Source organism: Saccopteryx bilineata, chromosome 2 (genome assembly GCF_036850765.1).
Source record: "Saccopteryx bilineata isolate mSacBil1 chromosome 2, mSacBil1_pri_phased_curated, whole genome shotgun sequence".
Taxonomy (NCBI): Eukaryota; Metazoa; Chordata; class Mammalia; order Chiroptera; family Emballonuridae; genus Saccopteryx; species Saccopteryx bilineata.
The window spans coordinates 174,431,421-174,458,235 of NC_089491.1; the positions used below are offsets into that span (position 1 = coordinate 174,431,421).

At 48.0% G+C, this 26,815-nt stretch overlaps 2 protein-coding genes across 2 annotated transcripts in view; one reads left to right on the forward strand and one right to left on the reverse strand.

Moving 5' to 3' along the window:
- Positions 1-3,000: 3,000 nt before the first annotated feature.
- NINJ2 (ninjurin 2) overlaps positions 3,001-26,815 on the reverse strand; it is a 99,632-nt gene continuing 75,817 nt past the window's right edge. Inside the window, exons 2-4 of the mRNA XM_066258657.1 lie at positions 4,294-4,525; positions 3,629-3,813; positions 3,001-3,121 (exon numbers count right to left, since the gene is read on the reverse strand). Of these exons, the coding sequence (XP_066114754.1) occupies positions 3,647-3,813; positions 4,294-4,525 (399 nt within the window). The 3' untranslated portion in view covers positions 3,001-3,121; positions 3,629-3,646. The remainder of the gene's footprint in view (positions 3,122-3,628; positions 3,814-4,293; positions 4,526-26,815) is intronic.
- Positions 18,176-20,293, forward strand: LOC136325010 (calnexin-like). Its single transcript, XM_066258655.1, is given in 3 exon segments — positions 18,176-18,943; positions 18,945-19,529; positions 19,754-20,293. Coding segments are annotated over 3 exon segments (1,662 nt in total). The 5' UTR covers positions 18,176-18,226; the 3' UTR covers positions 20,114-20,293.

Below are 26,815 nucleotides of genomic sequence, written 5' to 3' on the forward strand. Positions count from 1 at the left end.
GCAGAAGCCGTGGCTGGGCCCCGAGAGGCCTTGGCACTAACACCCCACTCGGCCAGGAGCTGTCCCCTCACACAGATGGCTGCTCCAGGCCTCCAGAGGGAGGACTTTGGGAAGCAGGCTGGTCACAGAAGTGGCACAGCTCCTGGGAGGGCTGCGCAGTTAGGTCAGGGAAGGGAAGACCTGCTTGAGTGACACCATCCTAAATCCTTGAGGTGCATGCCAGCATCCACCCAGTGCTCCCCACAGGGGTAGCAACCAGGAACTGGAAACTCTGCTAGTGGACATATTTTATTGGGGTTTTTATTATTATTATTTTTATCAGAAAAGCAACAGTGTAACTGTCCAGACCCAGCATTGACTATGATGGGGTGGGGGGTCGGGGGGAGTGGTGCCTTTAGGGAGGGTCCCCTCTTGCATACCTCAGACCCACTCCTGTGCAGAGCTGTGTTCCTCGGTCCTAGACCTGGCAGCTGAGTGACAACCGGAGGGGCTGGCCCCACGAGGAACACTTCCTTGGTGCCACCCCGGGCTCATGCTTCCCGAGACACGCACATCTCTCTCGCCAGGGGAGCCACCGAGCAGCGGGCCACCAATTAGGGCATTAACCTTACCCTTTATGTGGCACTAACTTCAGACCCATCAGGAGCACAGAACTGGTATCTCCCTGGTGCCCCAGGGAGACTGGGAGACGAGGAGTGGTGGGCAGTGGGCTCCTCCCCAGTTCCTGGCATTTAGGCCAAGCGGGACAGGCAAGGCGAGGAGGCAGAGAAGAAAGAGGATGTGGGAGTAAGTAAGTAAACCATGACTTAGATGAGGGACAGGGGCAGGGGTCCAGCAGGGAGGGATGAAAAGGGAAGTGGGAAGCTGGAGTCCTTGCCACCCTGCTCCCCAGAACTTGTCCTCCTGCAGGGGCAGCCCCAGTGAGGCCTCGAGTGTCCTTGAGCAGAGGAAAGAAGGGGTGTGGGTAAAACAATCATAAAACAGGGACCTGGGTGGGAACCGGCGGGGGGGGGGGCAAGTTTGGGGAGGTGAAGACATCGTTCTGAGAGTCTTTCCCCAAGTGGAAGGGAGTGGAGGGCCAGGAGGAACTGAAAAGTGAAGCTAGTTCAAGAAAAACAGCCCTTGGCCTCCGTAGTCTAAGGCCACCCTTCTGTCACATGATGATCATGCACTTATCTTGCACTAAAGACCCCCAGGTGCCTTTGCAGCTGGGGAGTTTTCTACTGCTGCTGCCTCTGCCGCTGCTGCTGACTTTACCAATGGTGCATTGGACACTGGATCCTGAACTCCAGTGGCTGTTTAGGAGGGGAGCGCAGGGCTCCCTGCTGTAAGGAAGGGCCTAGGAGGGGGGAGGGTGCAGCAGGGCCCTGGGGGCCAGTCAGCTGGCCCAGCTCCATGCTGTGGCAGTCCAAGGCACAGCATTTGGAGGGTCTGCCTGATGAGTCCTGTACTCACCGAGAGCATAGACTTGGCATAGGGGAGAATGGAGCCTGTTGAGAACCCTCGAGCTCAAAGAGAATCTTTGTCTTAAGAAATCGGGAAGGACAAGGACTTTTCAGTGACTCAGTGGCTTACGGAAACCCATACCTGCCCCCTGGACTGCGGCTCTTTAGGGTCCCTGCTCCAGCTTACTGCCTTTGGAAAAGGTCCATAGGGAGTAGGCAAGAGCTGCAGTTGGCCAGCTGGGGTGCTAGGCTTTCTGGGGCCACTCATGGTTGGACATTCACTGGGAGGCCTGAGCCAGCCCAAACAGCCCTCCTACTTCCTATCTCCAGATAGGAGCCAGCAGCCTGCCCTGCCCACTGCCCCAGGCCAGTGCCTTATGTTTTTGATGTTTGTTACCTCCACACCATCTGCCTTAAGGGGGTGGACCTGGCAAGGGCTCCTACTCTGTAGGGAAATGTCTGGGGAGGGGGGGAACCAGGTGGTGGGAAGGGAAGCATTAAATACAGCATCTTCATAGAACGGCTATTGCGTTTTCCTGTTGTCTATCTTGGTGGGAGAGGGTTGGGCAGAAGGCCCAAGGGTTCATGTCTCTGTCCTTCGGCCATCAGGCTTCTGAACGCGTGCCAAGGACCCTTCCACACCACCCTCTGCCCTTCACCCTTAGTTTGGTCCCTGCTGTGTGGCAGACAGCCTTCTCTGTGTTGCAGTTTACTCAGGAAAGGAACACATTGTTCCTGAGTGAGGAGCTCACAGCCTGACAGACAGGCATTTCCTGTTCAGCAGATACTGTAAATGGAGGGTGGTGGTTTGAACAACCTGGCTGAATAAGGCTAGCGATTGGCCAGAATGGTCTTAGTGAGTGGTAGAGAGGAGCTAAGCAGTGGCTTATTCTAAAAGAGTAGACGGACTAAAAATCCTTTCCACCTGATCTGGGGATGCCCTGTTGATGCTTTACAGGTGCAAATTGGCCTCCCTGGTTACATCTGGCAGAGGCATAAACCAGAATTAGTTTGTATTCCTTAAACACCTGCCTAAGATAAGGTGATGATATGAAAGCAAAATAGGTTTATAGTAGGTCTCAGAAAGGATGTGCATTCATCCATCAGTCTAGAATGGCCTGACCTGCCATTGGCACAGCAGATGGTAATTAGCTCAAGGTGTATGGGGCCGGAAGGTTGACTCGGAGCACAACCCAGAGGGGAGGGAGTGATTTAAAAGCTTCTTCTTCCTGGCCTGGAGTCTGCTCCTCTGAGCCCTTTCCAGGACACAGACAGATGGCAGCTCAGATGCCACTAAAGACATAAGGACTGACTTCCATGGATTTGGAGAAACATTTTTAGACACAAGTCATTCCATTTTTCCCTGGGAAAATGAGCCTAAGAATGGGTGGGCCAAAGGGAGTCAAGTCCAAACCAGAAGCCTGAAGCTGGATGGACTTGGCTTTAGGGGCAGGTGCCACCAGGAAGGAAAGTTGGCACTATCCGTCTGAGCTCAGGACTCTAGACTGAGATGGAATTCACTTAGACCAGTAAAATAGCCCATCTACATTCAGGTGCAGTGGGTAGGAAGCAGGCATCTACTTTGCCCCTTCCAGGATCTCCTGGGGGCCGAGGAACATCCCTGTCAGCCTGGCAGGTCAGGGCGGAAAGCAGTGGAGCAGCTCCAGATCCAGTACCTGGGAGGGAAGCAGAGAAGAGGCGGTGGGGGCAGTGCTTGCCGACTCCAGTGTGTCCTCCTTTTCCCTGGTAGCCTTGTCAAGGTGCAGATGTGGACTCAGTAGATCTGAATTGGGCCTGAGAGTCTACCTTGCCAGCAGGCTTCCAGGTGCTTTTGTTGCTGTTGGTTCATAAACCACAGTTTGAGCAGTAAGGATGGCCAGACAATGCCAAGGGAAAAGCCCACATCTCCATCTTGCCAGAGGGCAGAGCCAAGCACTAACCAGGTTGCCTCCCACCCATCACAGGCTATGGAAGAACCTGAGCCTAGAATGAAGGAGAAGCCCCGTCAACAGCTCAGGGGCCTTTCTGACTCACCCTCCATGTCCTTCTCCCAGATTCCCTCCTGGCCCCAAATCTACCTTCTCCTTTTGCTTGGCAGGGATTTCTCTTACCCCAAACACTCAAAGGTGAGAAAAGGGCCACCTGGGACCCTTTGGGCCTGGGGACCTTTCCTCGTCCCTCACCTGGGTCCCAAGCTGAGTTCAGAGATGATTCCTTGAGATCCTGGCAGCCAAGAACCCCGTCTTATGTGCCCCAAAGGCTGTAATGAAGATGTTGATGACAACAGTGATGAAGACCAAAATGGTGGCAGCATTGTTGAGCTGGTTGAGTCGCCACTGCTTTTCTACCTCATTGAGGTTCCGCCGTGCTGAAGAGTGGAGGGAGAGGTAAAAAAGTCAGGGTGGGAGCCACAGCCTGGAGCTTCCCTCACAAAACCCTCTACAGTTCAGAGAGACTGGCACCTCAAAAATCCATTTGGCAGAAATCGTGGGAGGTGGTATTGTCCTCTTCCCTCACTGATCCGTGTGTGGGGGTCCGTGTGGTGCTTCATAGAACCAGGGTTTGGGGACTTACACTGGGTCTCCTAAGAGTGTGTGTGCATGCACACAGAGGCAATATGGACCTGCTACAAGCTAGTGAGGACTGTCATTCAGCAGGTATTGTGGAGTGGCCATTATATGGAACACCAAGAGGTAGGGCAGGATGCTAGTAATCACTGTGTAGATGTTACTTGGGCATTTGTAGGTGCAGAGGGCAAACACCAAGTTAGTGTGTGGCTGTGACGTTGGAAAGTGCAAATGCAGGGTGGTACAGGAAGACACTTGGTGCACGGAGGCCAAGTGCTCACCAATGACTGCGAGGAGGACTCCAATGACGACCTGCAGGAGCAGAGAGATGCTGATGAGGGTGACGAGGGCGGCGTAGTATTGAGAGGATGGCCCCTGCTCCAGCACTGTTTTCAGCCGCATGGCATTGGACATGAAGAGAGCCACGTCCAGCATGCTCTCTGCCACGCTCTTCTTGGTAGCATAATGGTTCAGGTTGATGGGCGGGCTCCTCAGGGGGCTAGGGTTGCCAGGCTAGAAGGGAGAAGAAAGCACAGGCTTACCTGGGAGGCTTTATCAGGGAAGCTGTTGAGGGACTGGAAAGAGAATTTTTAAAGCTCTCCCCTGACCCGGTGAGGTCACATAATACCCTCCTCAGTTTTATGGTCTAAAAAGACTCTGAAATGATGTTATGTTGCAGTTTATATTTCACAGTGGGTAGGGTCACCCTTCCCTCACACCTTTTCATGTCCATCTGAAGAAAGCCAAACCAGGAGGAGTCTCAGCTGCTTATAAAATGTACCTTACTCATTTTATGCCATTTCACCTGGGCCGGGCATGGCTGAGGCCATTCTGTTTTCCTCTGAGAGGAAACAGATATAGGACAATAGCAGATACAGAGGACAGTAGCAGGAGGCTTGGCTCAACAGCAAAGGCATCTCTTCCCCTGGGATGATGTGGCCCCAAGGCACTCAGCCCTCAGCACTCTGGCTCTCAAACACAGGCCCAAATCAAAATACACATCTGTATGCATGTATGTACGTTAAAAGCTTTTAATTTATTTTCTATATTCTGGCTAGGATTATTGACATATAATTTACACTTCATTTGATTTTGAAATATAAAAGAAAGCTCTTACTCTCAAGAAGATGCTAACTCCAAATGACAGTCACAATGCAGGACATATGGGTGGACCCCTGTGTTGAACCAGTAAATTCAGACTGGCTGCTGTGAGCAATCCACTCATGCAAGAGAACTTGGGTACATTTTATGGAGATTCATTTTTCTTTTTTGAAAGAGGCAAAGAGAGCGAGACAGGAACATGGAGCTGCTCCTGTGTGTGCCCTGACCGGGGAATCGAACCGGCAACCTCCACACTCTGGGATGAGGCTCCAACCAACCAAGCTACCCAGCCAGGGCTTATTTTTCTTTTAAAGAGACAGAGAGAGGGGAGAGGGAAGGGAGGCATTCATTTTTTGCTTCACCCAATTGTACATTCATTGGTTGCTTTCCGTGTGTGCCCTGACCAGGGATCAAATCTGCAACCTTGTGTTTTGGGATAACGCTCTTAACCAACTGAGCTAACTGGCCAGGGCCCGGGGATTAATTTAGACGTGGTGCTTGGGATAATTGGTGCAGGAGGACTCAGTAATAGGAGACCTTTGGAAGGTATGGTATTGATTTAGGGTCAGGGTGACAAGGAACAGAACCAGAGTGGTGGTGAGCAAGGAGAGGAAGGAAGGACTTTGAGAGATGCTATAGCCTGGGGTAGGGAGCTAACAGGATATCTGTTAAATGGGTAGGTGGACAGATGGATGGATGGATAGTGTGGATTGGAGAGGGTTCTGGATGCTCGGCTTGTTCTGGGCCAGCTGGCCTGGCTGGTTAGTTCCAGGGATACCAAGGCCAATAGCCCACAAAGACCCCAAGGCCCTAGCCCATTTGGCAGTGGCTCATCCCGGGTTCAAAGGCTGTATTAAGTGAGAGCCTATGGAGCAGTCCCAGCCCTCTTCACAATTTATGGTGCTTCTACCCAGGCGCTGCCCCCAACACACTGCGCCCCCCTCCTCTCTCTGTCCCACCCTTCGGTTTTCCCAGGAGCTACAAGCCTTGCACTTTCTCCTTCCAAATCCAGCTCTCATTCAAGATCTGAGAAATTGTGAAATTACTATGAAAGCTTCAAAGAGGGAAAAAAACCCTCTCTGAAAATTTGTATATTAACAGTGGACAAAACCTTACACCCAAGTAGTGTGTGAGGGGAGGGGTGCCTGGGACACAGTGATGTCCCCAAGCCTCAACAACCACAAAAAATATTGCTATTTGTAAGTTTTATTTGAACGTCTACACTTTTGTTGTTAAATTGACCTTAGAGGCTCATCCTTTCCTTCCTCGTTGAGGGCTTGCTTTTATTTTGCCCGTTCAGGATTGCTTCATAACTGAGGAAGGCTTTCCAGAGTCCGGTATGGCGGGGTGGGGGTGGCCGTGGGGCTCTGCTCAAACTCCTGAAGGCACCCTTTCTCCGGAGTGTCCACATGGTGGCGCGCGACAACCGAAGAAGTTAGGGCACCGGGGCTGCTCTGGTGGCAGGATGCTGTTTCTTCCCTGAGGAATGCACTGACCGGCCACGTTTGGTGTGAAACCTCACCCTTTGGAGGCCCAGGACAGGGACCCTGGCTCACAAGTCTAATAGGCCAACCTAAAACCCACCAAACAAGTGTCAAATGAGAGTTCTAGGATAAACCAGTGCTGAGATCAGGCCAGGACCGAGTGGTGAACCAGCACAATCTGCCGCCAAGTGGGACTGTGGTTAGAAGGGACCTGACTGTGAGACCCTGGAAGGAGTTGTTTGAAAGGGAGGGAGATTTCTTCATCCTTCCTGGCCAGTTAAGGTGCAGCCCTGCCCTGAGGGAGGGGGCTTGCTGAAATGACCCGCAGGTTGTCCCTACAGCCTGAGGGTTCGACTGGAGGAACCTCCAAATCCCACAGCTTGACACCCTCTTTACCTACTGTCCAGAGACTAGAAGCAACCCAACAAGGGCCAGGGGCGGACGATGGGGACGGCAGGCCGGGTGCTGGGCGGGGCGGCCCTTTCCTGCCTCTGGGAGCTGGCCCTTTAAGGCGGGGCCTAGGAGTCCGCACAAAGGCCCGGAATGTGGGCTGGGCCCCGGGAGGCACCCAGCGTGAGTCATTAGTATTTCACGAGACTCTGCTTCGCCCGTGCCTGCCCCTGGCCCCAGCCCCGCCCGGACCGGGGGCAACTCCGGAGATGCCCGCTCAGCCAGAACCCACCGGGGCCCCGCACACCCACTTGCCCTTGCCCGGCTCCTGGCCCTTTCTCGGGCTCCTCAGAGCAAGGGCTGCAGGTACGAGGCATCCTGGCTTCTCTCCCAGCTCTACCTCTATTGGGCACCTCAGCCTCAGTTTCCACATCTACAAAACAGGAGGAAAATCCCATCTCTGGAGGGATGAGGACGATGGACCGACTGAGTGAGACTTGATGCCTCCCCCAAAGGAAAGACAGAACTCCAAACTCTTGTCATTTCACCCCATTTGAAGTGTCTCTCGGTGACTGTCTACCCTTCAGTACCCTTGTCCTTCATCCCTCCCGCCCAGCTCTCCATGCTCACTGGAGGACCGCAGGAGGCTGCAGCAGAGCCGCTGAGCACCTATGCACCCACACTGAGGAAAGGCCACCTATGCAAATCCTGCCAACCCATGAATGATACCTGAACACGAGGGGGCGCGTTGGTTGACAACAGGTTGCAGCAGGGGCGGGTTTGGGGGAGATGGAAGCAACCCCCCAGAGCTCCCTTCCAGAGCGCAGAGGCTCTGGGCAACAAGGGGATCTGGGGTTGATGCTAGGTGTCGGGTAATGCCAAGCGGGTTAGGGACACAACAGACATCCTTCACCAGTTTCGCATTTTGCCCCACTCCAGAGCCTGTCCCAGCACCACAATTTCCCTCCCTCTTCCTCACCCTTCCCTCTGGTTCCAGCTCAGACTTCCCTGGGTAACCACTCTCTTGCCAAGTCCCAGTTCCCCATGCAGGTGTGGATTCCAGCTCTTGACGTCATGGATGGCTCCATTGTACTTATCCCTTAATCCTTGTTGGCCTATACTATTTTTGTTTCTTTACAAAACTTGTTGGTTAGGAAAGGAATGCCTCTTTTAACAGAAAAGCAAGCTAATTTTTACATTGTCTATCGATACTATGGTCAATGGAGACCACAAGCTCCAAGAATATAGTTTTGCATTTACTGGAAATGAGATTTCAAAGGAGTAACAGGCTTACCAGAAGGCCGTGGAAATCACTGCTTGAAGCATTTAGGACCTGGGGCCCGTGGCCACAGTGAGTGAGTACCCTTGAGGAAGGAGTGGGCTGAGAAGTAGGGATTTGTGGCAGCCAGGAGAGTATCACAGAAGGCATCCTGAACCCAGGTTCAAATTCTGGCTCTGCTACAAGGTGGGTGTGTGAGCAAGCCTGGTCTTATCACAGGGCTCCTTTACTTATCTGTGACAAAAGAGGGGCTGGAATAAGTGATTTCTTAGGTCCTCTCTAACAAAGAGTGATGTGGGGTAGGGAAGCCTCCTCCTCTGTGTGAAGAATTCTCAGGGGCTGAGAATAGTTCCCTGAGAGTGGCAAAGGTCAGGCAGCTGCAGAGCCAGGCTCAGGGGCAGATCCAGTGAGTCACTTTGCCCCAGGGCATTGGTGACCCTCCAATGAGTCATTCTAGTCAGCCCTGAGAATAGCCATATGCCACATCTCCCTGTGTATCAGTATAAACTCAAGGCTACAGAGAAAATGAGCTGGCCTATTGGCCCTTCTGTTGGTCTCAAAATGTCTGACCATCCAGAAAATTTCATTTAAGAAGGAGATGGTAAAGAACCAGGCCTTTAGAAGACTGGTTTCTCATGAGGGAAAGTCAGGTTCCAGCCCAGGAAGAGTATGGATTTGGGTGACTGACTATGCCAATTTGCTTTTAATTAGGTGCCTGAGATCCCTAATCCTCTGTCAGAATTAAGTTTGCGAGAGTACCTGGGCTGCCCTACTGTGCACTCACTGGGAATGACAAAAGCTCCTGTTACAGAGTGCATACCTTGTGCCCAGCATAGGGTTAAACACAGAACACTAGCCATCTTATCTCCTCCTCACAGCAGCTCTGTGGAGGCAGTGAGGACATGGTAATCATAATTGCAAAAGCAGAGGCTCAGAGAGCCTGAGTAACTTGCCTAAGCTCAGAAAGCACAGTTTTTATTCCAGTTCTCTATGTGCCAGAGCCTGTCATTTTAACCCCTACTCTGATACCTTCCGGAAGTTGACATACTCCCTGGCTCCAAGGAGTTTAGGATCTAAAGATAAAAAATCTAAAGATGAAAGAGGACAATTAAGTAGTCCCATAAGGGTACATATAGATACTTATTATGAGGAGGTATTTAACCCCCCACCTCAGTGGCACTGGCATTAGGTTTCCCTGAACTCACAGTGCAGTGTGTCCTGGAGCCCCTGCACTGCTATGGCCAAGGCACTGCTCCCAAAGTCAGAGGCTTGGGTTCAAACTGGTAGGAGGTGACCTGGGAAAACAGAGTTGACATAAGAGAGACTTTTATCTGTGCCTTTTGAATTTTGAACCATGTGCATGTTTGAACTATCTAAAAAAAAATAAATTTAAAACAAAAACAAATTGTACCTCCAAAAGGCCAATGGTTAAAATAAAAGGGTTAAAATAATGAAGAAGTTATCATTTCATCTCACCCAGACCTTACCTTCTCTATCTGTGAAATAGAAATAATACCTGCCCTTTTTAGCACAAGCACTGTTAACAGATCAGTGAGATAATATGGATGAATGTGCTTTAAAAATTAAAATATTAAAACAAATATGAGATGAGAGAAATATCTCTCAGGATTATAGTCCCTCCTGTGGGTCTAGAGGCATTTTAAATTATGTGTTCTGGCCCTGGCCGGTTGGCTCAGTGGTAGAGCGTCGGCCTGGCGTGCAGAGGTCCCAGGTTCGATTCCCGGCCAGGGCACACAGGAGAAGCGCCCATCTGCTTGTCCACCCTCCCCCTCTCCTTCTTCTCTGTCTCTCTCTTCCCCTCCCGCAGCCGAGGCTCCATTGTAGCAAAGATGGCCCGGGCACTGGGGATGGCTCCTTGGCCTCTGCCCCAGGCGCTAGAGTGGCTCTGGTCATGGCAGAGCGACGCCCCGGAGGGGCAGAGCATCGCTCCCTGGTGGGCAGAGCGTCGCCCCTGGTGGGCGTGCCGGGGTCGGGCGCATGCGGGAGTCTGTCTGACTGTCTCTCCCTGTTTCCAGCTTCAGAAAAATACAAATAAATAAATAAATAAATAAATAAATAAATAAATAAATAATGTGTTCTGATCCAGGGCCTATCCCAGCCCCCAATTTTCTTTTTTTAATTTTATTTAGAAAATTAAATTTAACAGGGTAACATTGATCAATAAGAGTACATTCAGGGATTATTTCTATAGTTTGTTACCAGCCCAAATTTTGAAGGTCCTTTGTTTTCTCTGCGAGCCCCTTGGTCTCTCAAACGCCTCTTCTCTACCCATTAGGCCCCCTCTCCTCTCGCCCGCATGAGTATCACCTTCAAGTGGCACCAGGCTTATGTGTCAGAGAGAATTCACAGACAAGCCCACCTGCACTGGCTCTCCCTGGGCTCTTCTGTGACTGGGCAGTGTAGACGCCTAACTGACCTCCACCCACCCCTCTAGCAGGATATCTGCTCCTCCTCCCTCCGGGACGGGGCAGAGAGCTAACCCTCCTCAGGGCTCTGCCCGTGCCAGGCTCCCTGATGCTCAGCAGTACTGGGCCACACCAGATGACTCACTATTCCCTGAACACACCCCACCCTTCACCCCAGCACCTAAGGCCTCTCTTCCCCATGCTACCCCCGCCCCTAAGGAAGCCTCATCTTCCTTCTAGATCCTGTCCCATTACCTTCCACCCAGGCCCTGTGCAAAGGCTGCCCTGCTTCATGCTACGAGACCTTTGTTTAGACGTCGCTAGCGGCCCATCACTCCTCCTTTCCTGCAGGGACTCTGTCTTCTGTATTCCCAGGTCCCCGTGGTGCCTACCTCAGTGCCTTCCACATTTAGGTACATGATAAATTATTGACTTTTTTTTTTTTTAAAGAGTTAAGAAGATTTTTCCAAAAGGGCAAAAGAAAAGGTCTTTAAGGATGAGATTTCAGGCCGATGGCTTCTGGGTGAGGGGAGCAGGGTTTGGATAGTGAATCTTTGCTTTTAAAATAAAAGCCCCTGGGCCCTGGCCAGTTGGCTCAGTGGTAGAGCATCGGCCTGGTGTGCAGAAGTCCCAGGTTCGATTCCCGGCCAGGGCACACAGGATAGGCGCCCATCTGCTTTTCCACCCCTCCCCCTCTCCTTCCTCTCTGTCTCTCTCTTCCCCTCCCGCAGCCGAGGCTCCATTGGAGCAAAGATGGCCCGGGTGCTGGGGATGGCTCTGTGGCCTCTGCCTCAGGCGCTAGAATGACTCTGGTAGCAACAGAGCGATGCCCTGGATGGGCAGAGCATCGCCCCCTGGTGGGCATGCCGGGTGGATCCCGGTCGGGCGCATGCGGGAGTCTGTCTGACTGCCTCCCCATTTCCAACTTCAGAAGAAAAAAAACAAAAAAAAAACAACAAAAATAAAATAAAATAAAAGCCCCTGGCCCATAAATAGCCCTTTCTCCCCTGTTGTCCTGCCTCAGGGAATGCATGACTCAGGCTGGAAGCAGTCACTGGTCTTTAAGCCAAAACTTGCAAAGGCTCAGACCCTGGAGGCCTCTGTCTGGGGCATGTGCTCTGACTGCAGCCATCCAGTGCCAAGAGCAGTGTGTATCTCGCCCTTAAAAGTCAACAGTCTCTAATCCACCTTGGGTGGAGTGTTTTTTGCGTGCTATTCCATAATAACATTCAAACAACCCAGAAATCTCCTCAGAGCCCTGGGTACAGTCTTGCTAGGAGGCTCCAGCCCTTGCCCCAGGCTGCAAACCCGGCTTCACAGACGCTGCACATTCAGGGCAGGTGGGAGCAGCTGCCACCTGGGAAAATCTACAGTGCCTCTGTCGTCCACCAGGGGGCCCCCAGGAACCCGTCCCGCGGGCCCTGGGTGAGCTCAACCTGCCAGGGGCCAGTAACACCAAGTGCTTGGACCCCTTTATGAATCCAGGAGGTCGACAGGGTTTCTCTCTAACAAAAGGGGACTATACAGAAATGAAAACAGAGTGTGTACAGGAGGGACGGGAAGGCTTAAGGGTTGTGATAGGAACCCCATGGGATCTGCTTGCTCTTCTTTAGGAAGCATTTTCCACCTCCCTTGGCAGAGGTCATCATGTCAGTGGCTTTTAGGAAACTCTCATTTGATGGGGTCCAAAGTTAATCATGGATTTGTTACATAGAAATTTCCAAAGAATTTTTCTGCTCTCTCCCAATACACACCTTAAACAAGAGTACTTTCCAAATAGCACCTTGCTCCTGGGAGTTTTTGCTCTAGACCCCACTTTGGGCTCTCAGCGGCATGCCCCAAGCCCACCAGCCCCATCTCAGCACACTGTAATCTGCCTCATCTTTCAGGGGCCAACAAATTGAGCTAAAATTTCAACAATAGTACCTAAATAATAATAATGCTGTACGCCAGGCATGCCCCATGAAGTGGGTATTAAAAGTTCCCTTTTACAAGTGAGGACAGTGAGGTTCAAAGAGATAACCTGCACAGGGTCAGCAGATACCAAGGGATGGTTCCAGTGTCAAAACCCTAGACCTAGATTCTTAAAAAAAAAAAATATATATATATATATATATATATATATATACACATTCATATATATATATTCATTTATTTGAGAGAGAGAGAGAGAGAGAGGAAATAGAGGAGGGGAGAGAGAGTGAAAAGCATCAACTCGTTGTTCCACTTAGATATGCTCTCAGTGTTTCTTGGATGTGCCCTGACCCAGGATCAAAACCACAACCTCTGTATGCTGGGATGATGCTTTATCCACTGAGCCACCTGGCCAGGGCCTAAACCTATATTTACTTTTTTCTGTATACCAGTAGTTCTTAAGTTGTGGTTTCTGAAGCTGCAGCATCAACAGCATTACCTGGGAACTTATTAGAAATGCTAGCCCTGGCCAGGTAGCTTAGTTCGTTGGAGCATCACCTGATAGGTTGTGGGGTTTGATCCCTGATCAGGGCACATACAAGAACCAACAAATGGATGCATGAATAGATGGAACAATAAGTTAATGTTTCTTTCTCTCTCTCAAATCAATCAATAAATAAAACATTTTCTAAGAAAAATGAAAATTCTCAGGTTCTACCCTAGACCTACTGAATCAGAAACCTGGGTGGAACCCAGCCATTCGTGTTTTAACAAGCCCTCCAGGTAGTTCTGATGCAAGCTCAAGTCTAAGGGCCATCAGTCTACACCAGGGGTCCCCAAACTACGGCCCGTGGGCTGCATATGGCCTCCTGAGGCCATTTATCCGGTCCCACCGCACTTCTTCTCACTGGTGGTCAGTGAGAGGAGCACAGGATGCGAATGCCGGGCCGCAAAGCACGGCATCACTCACATACAGTACTACTTCCGTTTTGTTTTTTTACTTTAAAATAAGATATGTGCAGTGTGCATAGGGATTTGTTTATAGTTTCTTTATAGTCTGGCCCTCCAACGGTCTGAGGGACAGTGAACTGGCCCCCTGTGTAAAAACTTTGGGGACCCCTGGTCTACACCATTCTGCCAAATCGCAGTAGCTGTGAGTGCTTACTTTGTCTAAGCTCAATGCTAGACATGTTCACATGGATTTTGTCATTGAATTATTTTAACAATGCCTATTTTACAGATGAGAAAATCAAGGCTCAGAACAATTCTGAATTTTTCCCAGGCAAGCTCTGGAGGCTGTGTCCTTAACCACTCAGGCTGTGTAAACTCAAAGGTGGACACCTTTCTACTAAACAGTATTCAGTATTTTTACTTTTTTAAAAGTTGATATTAGAGAGACAGGAAAGGAGAGAGAAAGGGACAGGAACATTGATCTGTTTCTGAATGTGCCCTGACCAGAGATCAAACCAGCAACCTTTGCATCTGGGGATGGCGCTGTAACCAACCAAGCCCTCCAACCAGGGCGGCGTTCAGTGTTCTGCACCAGCAGCCAGCCTGCTCCAGCAGCTTGTCTCCCCAGTGCCTGTTGTTCCCCAGCTGCTGATCATGGGTCTCTTTATAAGAGCTTGATTCCTCCTCATGTCTTCACTCAGAAGCATTTACTGGGGTGTTGGGTTTTTTTTGACCGGGGTGGGGGGTAGGTTTTATAGAATCTTAGATTTTGTGTTGGAATCTAATTCCACATAGGAGGCCTAAACACAGGTAGTAAAAATGACTTTCAGAACAATTAATCATAACACAAAATATCAACGTTCTACATAATGGTGTGTATAAGTTTTCATCTGTCCCTATTAGATTATACATTTCCAAAAGGCACGGATCATTTTCTTGGAATTTCAGACAGTTAGACTAAGAAGCAATAAGAACTGTGTCCACAATCTTTGGCTACAGCCCAGGTGAGGAGACCTCATGAAATAGATCATACCTGACACAAAGGCAGGAGAAAGGGAAGGTGGTGAATTTCCTACTCCACCCAGCCCTGCAGAGAGCCTGCCAAGATTTCTGCTCAGTTCACTTCAGCAAACATGTTTTCAGTTCCTACCATGTGCTAGGCATCCAGGACAAAGATCCCTGCCTTCCCTGTATTCCTGTTGCCCTAATCCTCTAAAACAGGGGTCTCAAACTCAACTTAGCATGTGGGCCGCAGAGCAAGATCACAGCCATTCAGTGGGCTGCACTAGGTCTACAAAAGGCAACTGTTACGCAACACTTTTCTCACTGCAGTTGAAAACAAAAAAAAAATCAGTACAACAAGCACAATCGTACATGCAGTTTACTCAGTGTCACAAAATGACCAGAAACTGTAGTTCGCATCACAACTGCTGTTAACTAAGCTAATATCTAGCTAGGATGCTAGAGAAATGAAAAATATAAGTAGGCCCCTAGGCTTACTTAATTTTATCCAAAATATTTTGAACTTCGTGGATTAGTCTGCGGGCCGCACAAAATTGTTCAGTGGGCCGCAAGTTTGAGACCCCTGCTCTAAAATGACATGGCTTAGCAGAGAACAAAGTGTATAAAGGGAGAAGCCAGGAGCTAAAAAGGCCTTTTCAATTGTACCCCAGTAGATAAACTTCACAGGAACAAGGACTTGATCTGTCCTGTTCTCTGCTATATCCGAGTCTGGCACCTAGCCTGGCATGCTGAATAAATGAATGATGTCACTCCCTGAATTTATTCAGAAGGAGCTTAAGAGATAAGACCATGGTGAAGTGTGCTCTATGGCCCTCTTATATGGAGCCCTCGGGGGGGTCCCAGTAAGTGGCTCTCTTACATGTATTATGGGCTCTCGACTCCCTTCAGTACTTCAGCACAGCATTAGTGTGCGTGTGTGTGCACACATGTGCATGTGTGCACGTTTGTACGGTTCTTGTGGTTGGCAGTGTCTGGGTCCTGGCACAGACGAGACAGCCAGCAAATGAAGAGAAGCTGCTATACTCACTGGAAGACACCCGGCTGTGCAGCTCCCAGCCAGGTGAAATCAAGAGAGAGAGAAGTCCTCATGCCACAGCCAGGTGACAACAGCACTCAAGGGTCAGCCAGCTCTGCAGCAGATGTCCCTGGCTCGCTTGAGCCAGTCCGAAGAGGCCTGGGGCCTGGGCTCGGAAGCAACCTGCCAGGATCGCCTCATGGCCCCAGCCCTGGGAGTCCCCTGCTCTCCCGTCCTGGCCCAGCAGATTCTGCCTGGGTCCTCACACCTGCTCTCCCCTCCTCCCTCAGGACTTGAAAGCAGTGGTGAAGGGCAAACCCCACGTTCTCCCAGCCCAGCTCCTGCAGTCTGAGCAGCGGCCCTGATGTCATGGACCAGGAACTGGGGAAAACGAGGCTGTGCAGATGGCTGGCATTGCACTCGGGGTCAAGGGGTCTGAACTGAGTCTAGCTGTCATTTCTTCTCTTGGTGCCTCCAGCAGATCACACAACCTCTGTGCTTCTCAGCTTCCTCTTTTGTAAAATGAGAGAATCCCACCCCTCCCCCATTATTGCACGGAGCTGGTGTGCAGTCTTGTCCATACACACAAAGGGATGTCACACTTGCCAGAAGCAGATCCACATCAGGTGCTGAATCTGTTGAATTCTCCCAAATTCACAGCCTCTCTTAATAACTGCGTTTATTCAGTATTTACCATGTGCCGGCACAAGGGGAACTGTAGAGAGATTAAGTAATTTGCCTGAGGTCACATAGCTAGAGACTGGGGACTCAAGCACTGAACCCCAGTCTGCCTGTGGCCCGAACACAAACTCTTAGCCACTGCGTTGTTTTGCAAGCCGCTGTTTAGCACTTGTACTTTACCATCTTTCTGGAAGGTCAGAGCCCCTGGAAAATCTTCCTTCTCGCCTACCACTGTATCTGATCAGTAGTGTGTTCTCAGAAAAGAGAGAAGGAGGAAAGAAAGGCAGGCGGTCTGGCCCTGCCCTTAGCCACTGGCCCAAACCATACTGGGTGCACCTTTTCTACAGCCTGGGGTAAGGCCCCGGGGGAACAAAGCACTATTGGTCACTGCTGTGTCCTTATTCTCTTACTAAAAATTTAGCAGCACGAGCCCTCCAAGGCCACCAAACAGCCATCCAGTTGCTCTCTGGGGTCAATCTTATACAGCCTGATCCTGCCACCTGGCACCCATTCCCTCTGGGCCCCCTGCCTGACAGCTGACCCCTGTTGTCCCTGTGACTATTTACTGCAAGGCAAAGTCCAGTTCAGCAGAGGTGAGAACTCCTGAGCAGCCAGGCCCCGCCCAGCCCGGCCTCACCCATGGTGAACTGTGGGACACAAGGACATTTTGGGGGTCTTTCCCCCTCAGTTCAATCAGAGCAAACACTTTTTGCTGGACCTCATTCCTGCAGCGATAAAATGGGAGCATCAATCTCTCCAGCCTCCTCTGGAGTCTGAGCAGAGCCTGGTTCGGTGATATGGACTCTCCGTGCCAGTACTGCCCTCCATAGCCCTGTGATGGGGGACCTCTGTTCTCTACCTCACAGGGCTCTTGAGTGTAAGAGTGGCATACCCTCCCACCTCTAAACCTTTAACCTTGTGAGCAGATGATAGAATTGCCAGGGATGGAGGGGAGCCCATGTCAATGTCTGGGGGAAAACAAGGCCAAAGGGACACCATTGGTGCCAGGGGGCAATTTCTAATCCTGCTACCAACACCTGTCAGGGTAGGAAGCTCAACCCTTCCTACAGCATATCTCTGTTGGGGTTAAAGAGGATTAGAGTCGAGTACTGACCTGAGCCAACAAAAGAACTAGGGAGGGTGGGTCTTAAATAGGGAGAATCAGGAGTCAAGGTTGAGGATACAGGGTGGGACTGCAAACATGGAGGTTGAGACCCGGCAGGAAGCTGTACCCCCTGTCGGAAGCAGGTTCAGGATGAGCCCGGCAATGAATTTAGGCTGAACCCACAGTGTAGCTGCCTAGGCAAGAACAACCCCAGGTATCAGCCGCCAAAATGTGCCCTGAGGGTGTCAGATCTTTCAGTTGTACAAGACAGAAGGTTTGCATGTGTGTGTCCTTTGTACAGCTGCTTAAGGACACAAGCTGAGGCTGCATATTAAGGGTAAGCAAAGGGAGCCTGTGGAGACACACTGTCGGCAGGTACATATTTGTAGAGTAGTGTCTGAATACCCTGTCCTCACTGTCTGGAATGTCCTCTGTGCTCCTCCTTGCCATCCACCCAGTAAGCTCTTCCTTCCATCCAGGATGTTACTTTCACCACGAGGCCTTCAATGACACCTTCCCTCTGATGACTAGTCCGTTGTCTCATTAGGCTGTGAACTCCTTCAGAGTAGGAACCGTGGCGTGGTACTGGCGCTTACCGACAGGTAGAAGTTGTGTAGTTTATGGAGGGAGAGGGTGACCTGCACAGGCCCACTCCCTACACATGAAACTCTAGCTAGCACAGCCCATTTCCCAACCAGTGAGCCACAAAGGCAACCTTACCTAGTCCTTGCCCATGACATAAACCAGGTAGGTCTCCCCTTTAAAAAATAATCCTGCCTCTTGGTTCTGTGGCACATGACGGTAGGGCCTCCTCTGCTCGCTTCTCCACTGCAGCATAGGGCCAGATGATGGAAGAGAAGTGGTTGCTATGTGTGCTACTGGTTCTTGGAACTGCTGTCATTCAAGCTCATGAGGGCCATGACGATGATGTGATTGATATTGAGGATGACCTTGATGATGTCATTGAAGAGGTAGAAGACTCAAAACCGAAACCAGAAATCAGCACTCCTCCATCTCCAAAGGTAACCTACGAAGCTCCAGTTCCAACAGGGGAAGTGTATTTTGCTGATTCCTTTGACAGAGGAACTCTTTCAGGGTGGATTTTATCCAAAGCCGAGAAAGATGACACTAATGATGAAATTGCCAAATATGATGGAAAATGGGAGGTTGATGAAATGAAGGAAACAAAGCTTCCAGGTGACAAAGGACTTGTATTGATGTCTCGGGCCAAGCATCATGCCATCTCTGCTAAATTGAACAAGCCCTTCCTATTTGATACCAAGCCTCTCATTGTTCAGTATGAGGTTAATTTCCAAAATGGAATAGAATGTGGTGGTGCCTATGTGAAACTGCTTTCCAAAAGCCCAGAACTCAACCTGGACCAGTTCCATGACAAGACCCCTTATACAATCATGTTTGGTCCAGATAAATGTGGAGAGGACTATAAATTGCACTTCATCTTCCGCCACAAAAACCCCAAAACTGGCATATATGAAGAAAAGCACGCTAAGAGGCCAGATGCAGATCTGAAGACCTATTTTACTGATAAGAAAACACATCTTTTATACATTAATTTTGAATCCAGATAACAGTTTTGAAATATTGGTGGACCAATCTCTTGTGAACAGTGGAAATCTGCTGAATGACATGACTCCTCCTATAAATCCTTCACGTGAAATTGAGGACCCAGAAGACCGGAAACCTGAGGATTGGGATAAAAGACCAAAAATACCAGATCCTGATGCTGTCAAACCAGATGACTGGGATGAAGATGCCCCTGCTAAGATTCCCGATGAGGAAGCCACAAAACCTGAAGGCTGGTTAGATGATGAGCCTGAATATGTAGCTGATCCAGATGCAGAAAAGCCAGAGGATTGGGATGAAGACGTGGATGGAGAATGGGAGGCTCCTCAGATTGCCAACCCTAAGTGTGAGCCAGGCCATGGTTGTGGTGTCTGGCAGCGGCCTATGATTGACAACCCTAATTATAAGGGCAAATGGAAGCCCCCCATGAATGACAATCCTAACTACCAGGGAATCTGGAAACCCCGGAAAATACCAAATCCAGATTTCTTTGAAGATCTGGAACCTTTCAAAATGACTCCTTTTAGTGCTATTGGTTTGGAACTGTGGTCCATGACCTCGGACATCTTTTTTTTAAAACACTTCTGCTTTTTTATTATTTTTTTTTTTGTTTTGTTTTGTTTGTTTTTAGAGAGGAGAGAGACAGAGAGAGAGAAGGGGGGAGGAGCTGGAAGCATCAACTCCCATATGTGCCTTGACCAGGCAAACCCAGAGTTTCGAACCGGTGACCTCAGCATTTCCAGGTCGACGCTTTATCCACTGTGCCACCACAGGTCAGGCCATCGGACATCTTTTTTGACAACTTCATCATTTGTGGCGATCAAAGAGTAGCTGATGATTGGGCCAGTGATGGTTGGGGTCTGAAGAAAGCTGCTGATGGGGCTGCCGAGAAACAGTCCAGTCCCATGGAGTATAAGAAGACTGATGCTCCTCAGTCAGATGTGAAGGAGGAAGAAGAGAAGGAAGAAGAAAGAGACAAGGGAGATGAGGAGGAGGAAAGTGAAGAGAAACTTGAAGAGAAGCAAAAAAGTGATGCTGAAGAAGATGGTGATACTCTCAGTCAAGAGGATGAAGACAGGAAATCTAAAGCAGAGGAGGATGAAATTTTGAACAGATCACCAAGAAACAGAAAGCCACGAAGAGAGTGAAACTATCTTAAGAACTTGATCTGTGATTTCCTCTCTCTTCCCTTCCCCTGCAAGTGTGGTTCTAGGAAGAGGACCTGGCACACTTTAGATTGAAACTGAGAAAACCTCCAGATGTCACCTTCAAGAAGTTTCAGTCGAACACTAGCCCATGTAATTTTAAACATCTAGCAGTAAATAATTACAGTTGTGACAAAAAGGACCCTGTCTCTGTAGAAAGAAAGCATTTAACAATGGTTGTGAGATGTAACATGAAGCAACTAATTTGTATTTTGTTTTGTTTTGTTTCTAAAAATCTTTGTTTTTTAAAATAGAATGGTAGAACTTTGTCAGTCTTTAACAATCTTGGCTTAATTTATTTATTTTTTTTATTTTATTATTGTGTGTAAATGGAACACTATTTTTTTTTTTTTTGTATTTTTCTGAAGCTGGAAATGGGGAGAGATAGTCAGACAGACTCCCGCATGCGCCCGACTGGGATCCACCCGGCACGCCCACCAGGGGTGATGCTCTGCCTCTCCGGGGCGTCGCTCTGCCGCGACCAGAGCCACTCTAGCGCCTGGGGCAGAGGCCAAGGAGCCATCCCCAGCGCCCGGGCCATCTTTGCTCCAATGGAGCCTTGGCTGTGGGAGGGGAAGAGGAAGAGAGAGACAGAGAGGAAGGAGGGGAGCGGTGGAGAAGCAAATGGGCGCTTCTCCTATGTGCCCTGGCCGGGAATCGAACCCGGGTCCCCCACACGCCAGGCCGACGCTCTACCGCTGAGCCAACCGGCCAGGGCCTCTTGGCTTAATTTAATATATTAACATGTCCATGCAGAAATAACACCAACTTTTAGAAATGTCAGGGGGATGAATTGCAGTTTTAATAACCAATTGTGTTTAAGTTTGGTATTACAAAACATTCAAGTGACTCTGTCCCTTAAAATTGATAATCATGTTTAAAGTACAGTTGCTTGTGGTTATAATCTTGTGTTGCTTGCTTCCATTACTTAATTTCTCCTAAGGAAATTTGAAGGATTGGATAGAAGCCCAAATTTATAAAAAGGTTCTGTTTAAATTGTATTAAAAATGGACATATGAAAAGAAAAAAAAATAATAATCCTGGTGTGTGAACAGACAAATTAATTTACAGGGCAGGAAAGTGGGGGATGGAGGGAGGTCCCTAATGCAAATGGATTTCCCACAGGTATCTTTTTCTGTGTGTGTGACAGAGATAGAGAGAGAGACAGAGAGAGGGACAGATAGGGACAGACAGACAGGAAGGGAGAGAGATGAGAAGCATCAATTCTTTGTTGTGGCTCCTTAGTTGTTCATTGACTGCTTTCTCAAATGTGCCTTTAGGAGTGGGGGGGGGGGCTAGAGCAGACCGAGTGACCCTTGCTCAAGCCAGCTAGCTATCTTGGGTTCAAGCTGGTGAGCTTTGCTCAAACCAGATGAGCCCACACTCAAGCTGTCAACCTCTAGGTTTTGAACCTGCATCCTGTGCGTCCCAGTCTGATGCTCTATCCATTGTGCCACTGCCTGGTCAGGGCCACAGGCATCTTTAAACAACACCCTTGGTGAATATTTCTCTCATCTTAGAGGAAAACCTTTAGAAGCATGACCTGAAATCCAGAAGCCATAAAAGATTGATAAATTTGACTGCATGAAAATTAAAACTCTTTGAATGTATAACAATGATAATAATAATAATAATAGCATATACCCCTATAAAATTTATTTCATGTCAAGTGCTACACCCGAGTTAACTCATTTCATTCTCAAAATAATCCCATGAGTTAAGTGCTGTTCTTATTTCTCAGTTTTTAGGTGTGGAACCAGAGGTTAAATGACTAACCATGATCATTCAGCTAGTGAATTAGAGACAAACCAGGATTATTACATAATCTGCCTTCACATTCTTTGCTCTAGCCACTCCCTACACTGTCACATACCACAGTGTCAGACAGAAACAACTAAGGGAAAAAATGCAACACACAGGACAAAAGACTGATTTCCCTGGTATACGTTGAGGTCTTTAAAGTGAACTCAATAGAAAATAGAGAATATGAACAAACAAGCCACTGGAGAATGCTATATTGTGTGTTTCCTATTAAACTGGCAAAGATTTAATTGACTGATAATACTCATTGGTGGTGAAGATGTAGAATAAACAAGCATTTTCACACACTTGGTGGGAATGGAAGGGTAAATTATTGCCAATGTATCCGTGTTACACTACTTTTTAAGGAGAATTTGGCAATTATTTATTAAAATTTTAAACATTCTGATCAATTTACCTAATAGGTCTACTTCTGGGAGTTTTTCCTACTGAGAATGATCATCAAAGTGCATTTCATCCACACAATGAAACACTATAGTATATATGTCTTAAAAAAGAATGAGATAGATTCCTATGCATAAATATGGGAAGATATATAAAATGTATTGAGTCAGGGCAAAGTCATTATGTATATGATATGATCTTATATTGGTAAAAACTAAACAAAATATTCAGTGTATCTATTTTGTATTACTATGCATTAGTGTAAGCATAGGAAAAATATGGAAGGAATTTATGTGACAGTAAGGACTTTTCCTTTCTAAGTTATTTATTGTCCCAATTTTAATTTTGGACAACTAACACAACATTCTTTTATAATCTGGGAAAACATAATAAAGATAAAACTAAATATGATAAATAAAGAGCAAACCTCCTTCCCTGTTTATTCATTTATTCTGCGAGATGTACTAGGTTTTCCTGCTGTGTCCCAGGCTGATGCTAGAAGTTAGGGGTACAAAGGCTGATAAATACAGCTCTTGCCCTCAAGGAACTTCTTCTCTAGTCGGGGAAACAGATGGCAAATCCAGTAGGGGCTCTCAGGAATGGAAGGTGCTGGGGAGAAGTGTGTTCTGGGCTCAGTCCTCCTGGGCTGGGGGAGGGGCCACTGGGGCAGGACCCTGAGAGATAAGGTGTGGGCAGTCTCTGGAGAGACTCAGTGGTCTCAGAGCTCAGGACCAAAGCAACTACTGGATTTGGCTGGAAGGCAGAAGGCTAGAGAAGTGCGGGGGGGGGGGGGGGAGCCGACAGACGAGGAGATCTGATAAGGGACTAGACTTTATCATGAGCACAGTGGGAGCAGTAAAAAGGTTTTCCTCAATGACCGACATTCTTGCAGCAGCATTTTAGAAGGTTCACTAAGACGGCAGCACAAAAGATGGACTGAAGAGTCAGGCATCCAGGGGCGACACAACGGTTCTGACACTCAGCAGAGATAGTGGGTATGGCGATGGGACCACCCAAAGATAGTCTAAGGAAGTAGAACCATCAGGACTTGGTGAATGATTGGGAAAGGGACAGGTAAAAGATGACACCCTGTGTTTTGGGTTGGGCGGCAACCCCTGTGCACTCAGAGCCTGGAATCCCGCCCTCAGAGTTGCAGCCCCAGTAGGATTCAGTTAATGAGCAACTTTCCAGGAACGCAGCTCTTGTGTAAAGTGAGGGACACCTTTGGCCATCTTCTGCACGTGTCTGTTTGCCTGGTGCCAGTGACAATGGTCTTCTGGGGTCATTCCACCAGGGCCTTTAGAAGCCTGTCAGGGGCAAAAGTCCTCTCTGAGTGATGCTCACTGTTGAGCATAACCTGGGACAACATCACTTCCAAGCAGGTGGTGAACAATGCCTCATGATTAAGATTACAGGGAGATGGGAGAGAAAAAAGAGATCATGGTGGATGATGCCTCTTTTCAAAATGCTGTAGGGATCTCCATGTTGTCTGGCTCCTGTCTATGGATGTCATTAGGGCCCTTTACCTTCCCACGGGTTTTGTAAAACAACAGTGAAGGCAGCCTTAGGTCCTTTGGCTGTTGGAGTTTAGCCCTTAGCAAGGTTCCAGTGGCATGACCCCTCACCTCGGCTTGCTGGCAGCACTCTGCTGGGGCAAAAATATTTATAGCCCTGTCACTCTTACCGTGCCCAGCCCCACACACGTCAGCAACCTGGGCTTGTCGGCACTCATGACACAAGGTCCTTTCTTTCTCTCAGTCATCACTGCTAAGACTCCCCAGCCTGAGACTGAATGCTGACTCGTCTGTTACCTTGGTCAGGGTACTGGGGACGATTCTGATTGCAGAAGCCTCTGGAAGGCACTGTTATCGGAGCTCCGTAAAAGCTGGTCTTAAAACCAGAGGCCTCTTGACTGAGCCTGAGTCCCTGGAGGGATGGTATCTGCTGTGGACAGAGGTCACTGAGGGAGCACTGGGGCGTCAACAGGCTAGCTCCGTTCCCCAGGTCCCTTGGTGCGTCTTATCTTATCATGCAGCTGGGCTGGGGGTGCTGCCAAGCTCTGTGGGACCTGCCTCCGAAGAACAAGGGTTTTGTCTTGAGCTATGTCTCAGCAATTAGGGGGCAGAGCTTAGGCCCCATTTTTACAGGAAAGTCTTCTGAAAGAGTGACTTCTTTAGTGGGCAGGTGTAGTATGTGAAATAACTTGCCATTTAGAGAAAAGAGACCTCTCATTTTTACCAAGTCATCCCCTTGTCCCTCCTGCTCTGTTCATCCCTTCAACTGTTCCTTAAACCTAACAGCCAGGCTACTACCAAACGTGAATCTTGTTAGCATTCCTGGTAAATTTTCCATTAATCTATGATGGATAAACACATGGACTGAAGTCAGAATGGGGTCAAATCCGGCTTTTCTACTTAATAGCTTGGGACTGGACAAGCTGTGCTCTCTGAGCCTTAGTTTCCTCAAGTGCAAAATGGTAACAGACCACAGCCCCCACCTCACCGGGCGCCATGAGGATGAGAAGAGAGGATACACGCAAAAAGCACAGTGTTGGCTGAAAATACAGGGGTGCCGTTCTTGCTGGAGGCATTCAGAGCTGAATTTTTAATGCCTTTCTCCACAGTTCTAGAAACTGTATATTGTCACTTTGTGAATCTTTCAGATTTATTTTGATAGTCTCTGCTCTTTTTTTTATTATTATTCATTTTTAGAGAGGAGAGAGAGAGGGAGAGAGAAAGACAGAGAGGGAGAGAGAGGAGAGACAGAGAGAGAAGGGGGGAGGAGCTGGAAGCATCAACTCCCATATGTGCCTTGACCAGACAAGCCCAGGGTTTCGAACCGGCGACCTCAGCATTTCCAGGTCAACGCTTTATCCACTGCGCCACCACAGGTCAGGAAATAGTCTCTGTTCTTCATCCTCTCAATCTTCCACTTTATTTCTTTAAACCTATTTATGATTCCAAGTCTTTAGAATTCAGTGTGTATCATATACCACAGTACATCTCATCTCATATACCGATACATACAGCCTTTCCGAAGGGTAAAGAGAAATGTAGTTCTGCCTATGCCATGAAGTTGTACTCCAAGGAAAAATATTTTACCTGCTTCCATATTTAAATTAATTAAAATTAAATAAAATTGATACAATACCCATCAACTGGTAAATGCATAAATTAAATGTGATACATTCATACATTGGAGTGCCATTCAGCAGTGAAAGAAACAAAGTATAGGTACATGCTACAACATGGATGAACCTCAAAAACAGCACTCTGTTAAAGTGAAAAAGTCAGATATAAAAGACTACAGTTGTATTATTCAATTTATGGGAAATGTCCAGAATTAGCAAAATGACTGAGACAGAAGCAGATTAGTGGTTGCCTGGGGTAAGAGTGGGAAGGGGAATGATTGCAAGTAGGCATGAAGAGGATTTTGAGGGTGATGAAAATGTTAAATAAAATTAAAGATTCAGTTCCTCGGTCACATTGGCCACATTTTGAGCTACTCACATGTGGCTAGTGGTTACTATATTGGACAAGACAGTTCTAAATATTAAATTCATAAGCCAAAATAACTACAGTAGTCCCTTGCCTATTGCGAGGATTAGGTTCCAGAACCCCCCACAGTAGGTGAAACTCTGCAAAGTAGCAACCTTATATTTATTTTATTATTTATATATATTTTAAGGCTTTATAAAATTTCCCCACACTTTTATAAACCTTTCCCACACTTATTTTGCTGCAAAATAATTAAACAATAAATATATAAAAATACCTATATACTGCAAAATCCCATGATACAGCGAAAAATTCGCAATACAAAATTAGATATATACAATTTAAAAAATCCATGATACAGTGAGACCGTGAAAAGTGAACTGCGATATGGTGAGGGATGACTGTATACATTAGGTTCTATATCTTATGAAATTCTTATCTTTTTTTTACTACAATGCAATAAAATTATAAATTAAAGCTTAAGTGACCACAATACAATAAAACTGGATATTAAAGTAAGTTTTTAAAAACTTGAAAGTTTAAAAATATGTTTTTAATAAGTTCATATTTCAAAGAATAAATTAAAATTTTAATTACACCATAATCAAGACTACTGGCATAGACAGACAACGGTATGGTGACTAGCAGAGGGAAAGGAGGTGGAGGAGGTAGAAGAAGGGGTGTAGGGAAATAAATGGTGATGGAAAGAGACTTGATTTGGGGTGGTGAGTTCACAATATAATGTACAGATGATGTAGTATAGAACTGTACAGCTGAAACCTATATAATTTTATTAACCAATGTCACCTCAATCAATTCAATGAAAAAAAACACTATTGGTGTAAGACAGAGCGATGAAAAAATAACCGAGATTTCAGAAATAAATGCCCATATTTATGATTAAGATATAAATTGCCGGCCCTGGCCAGTTGGCTCAGTGGTA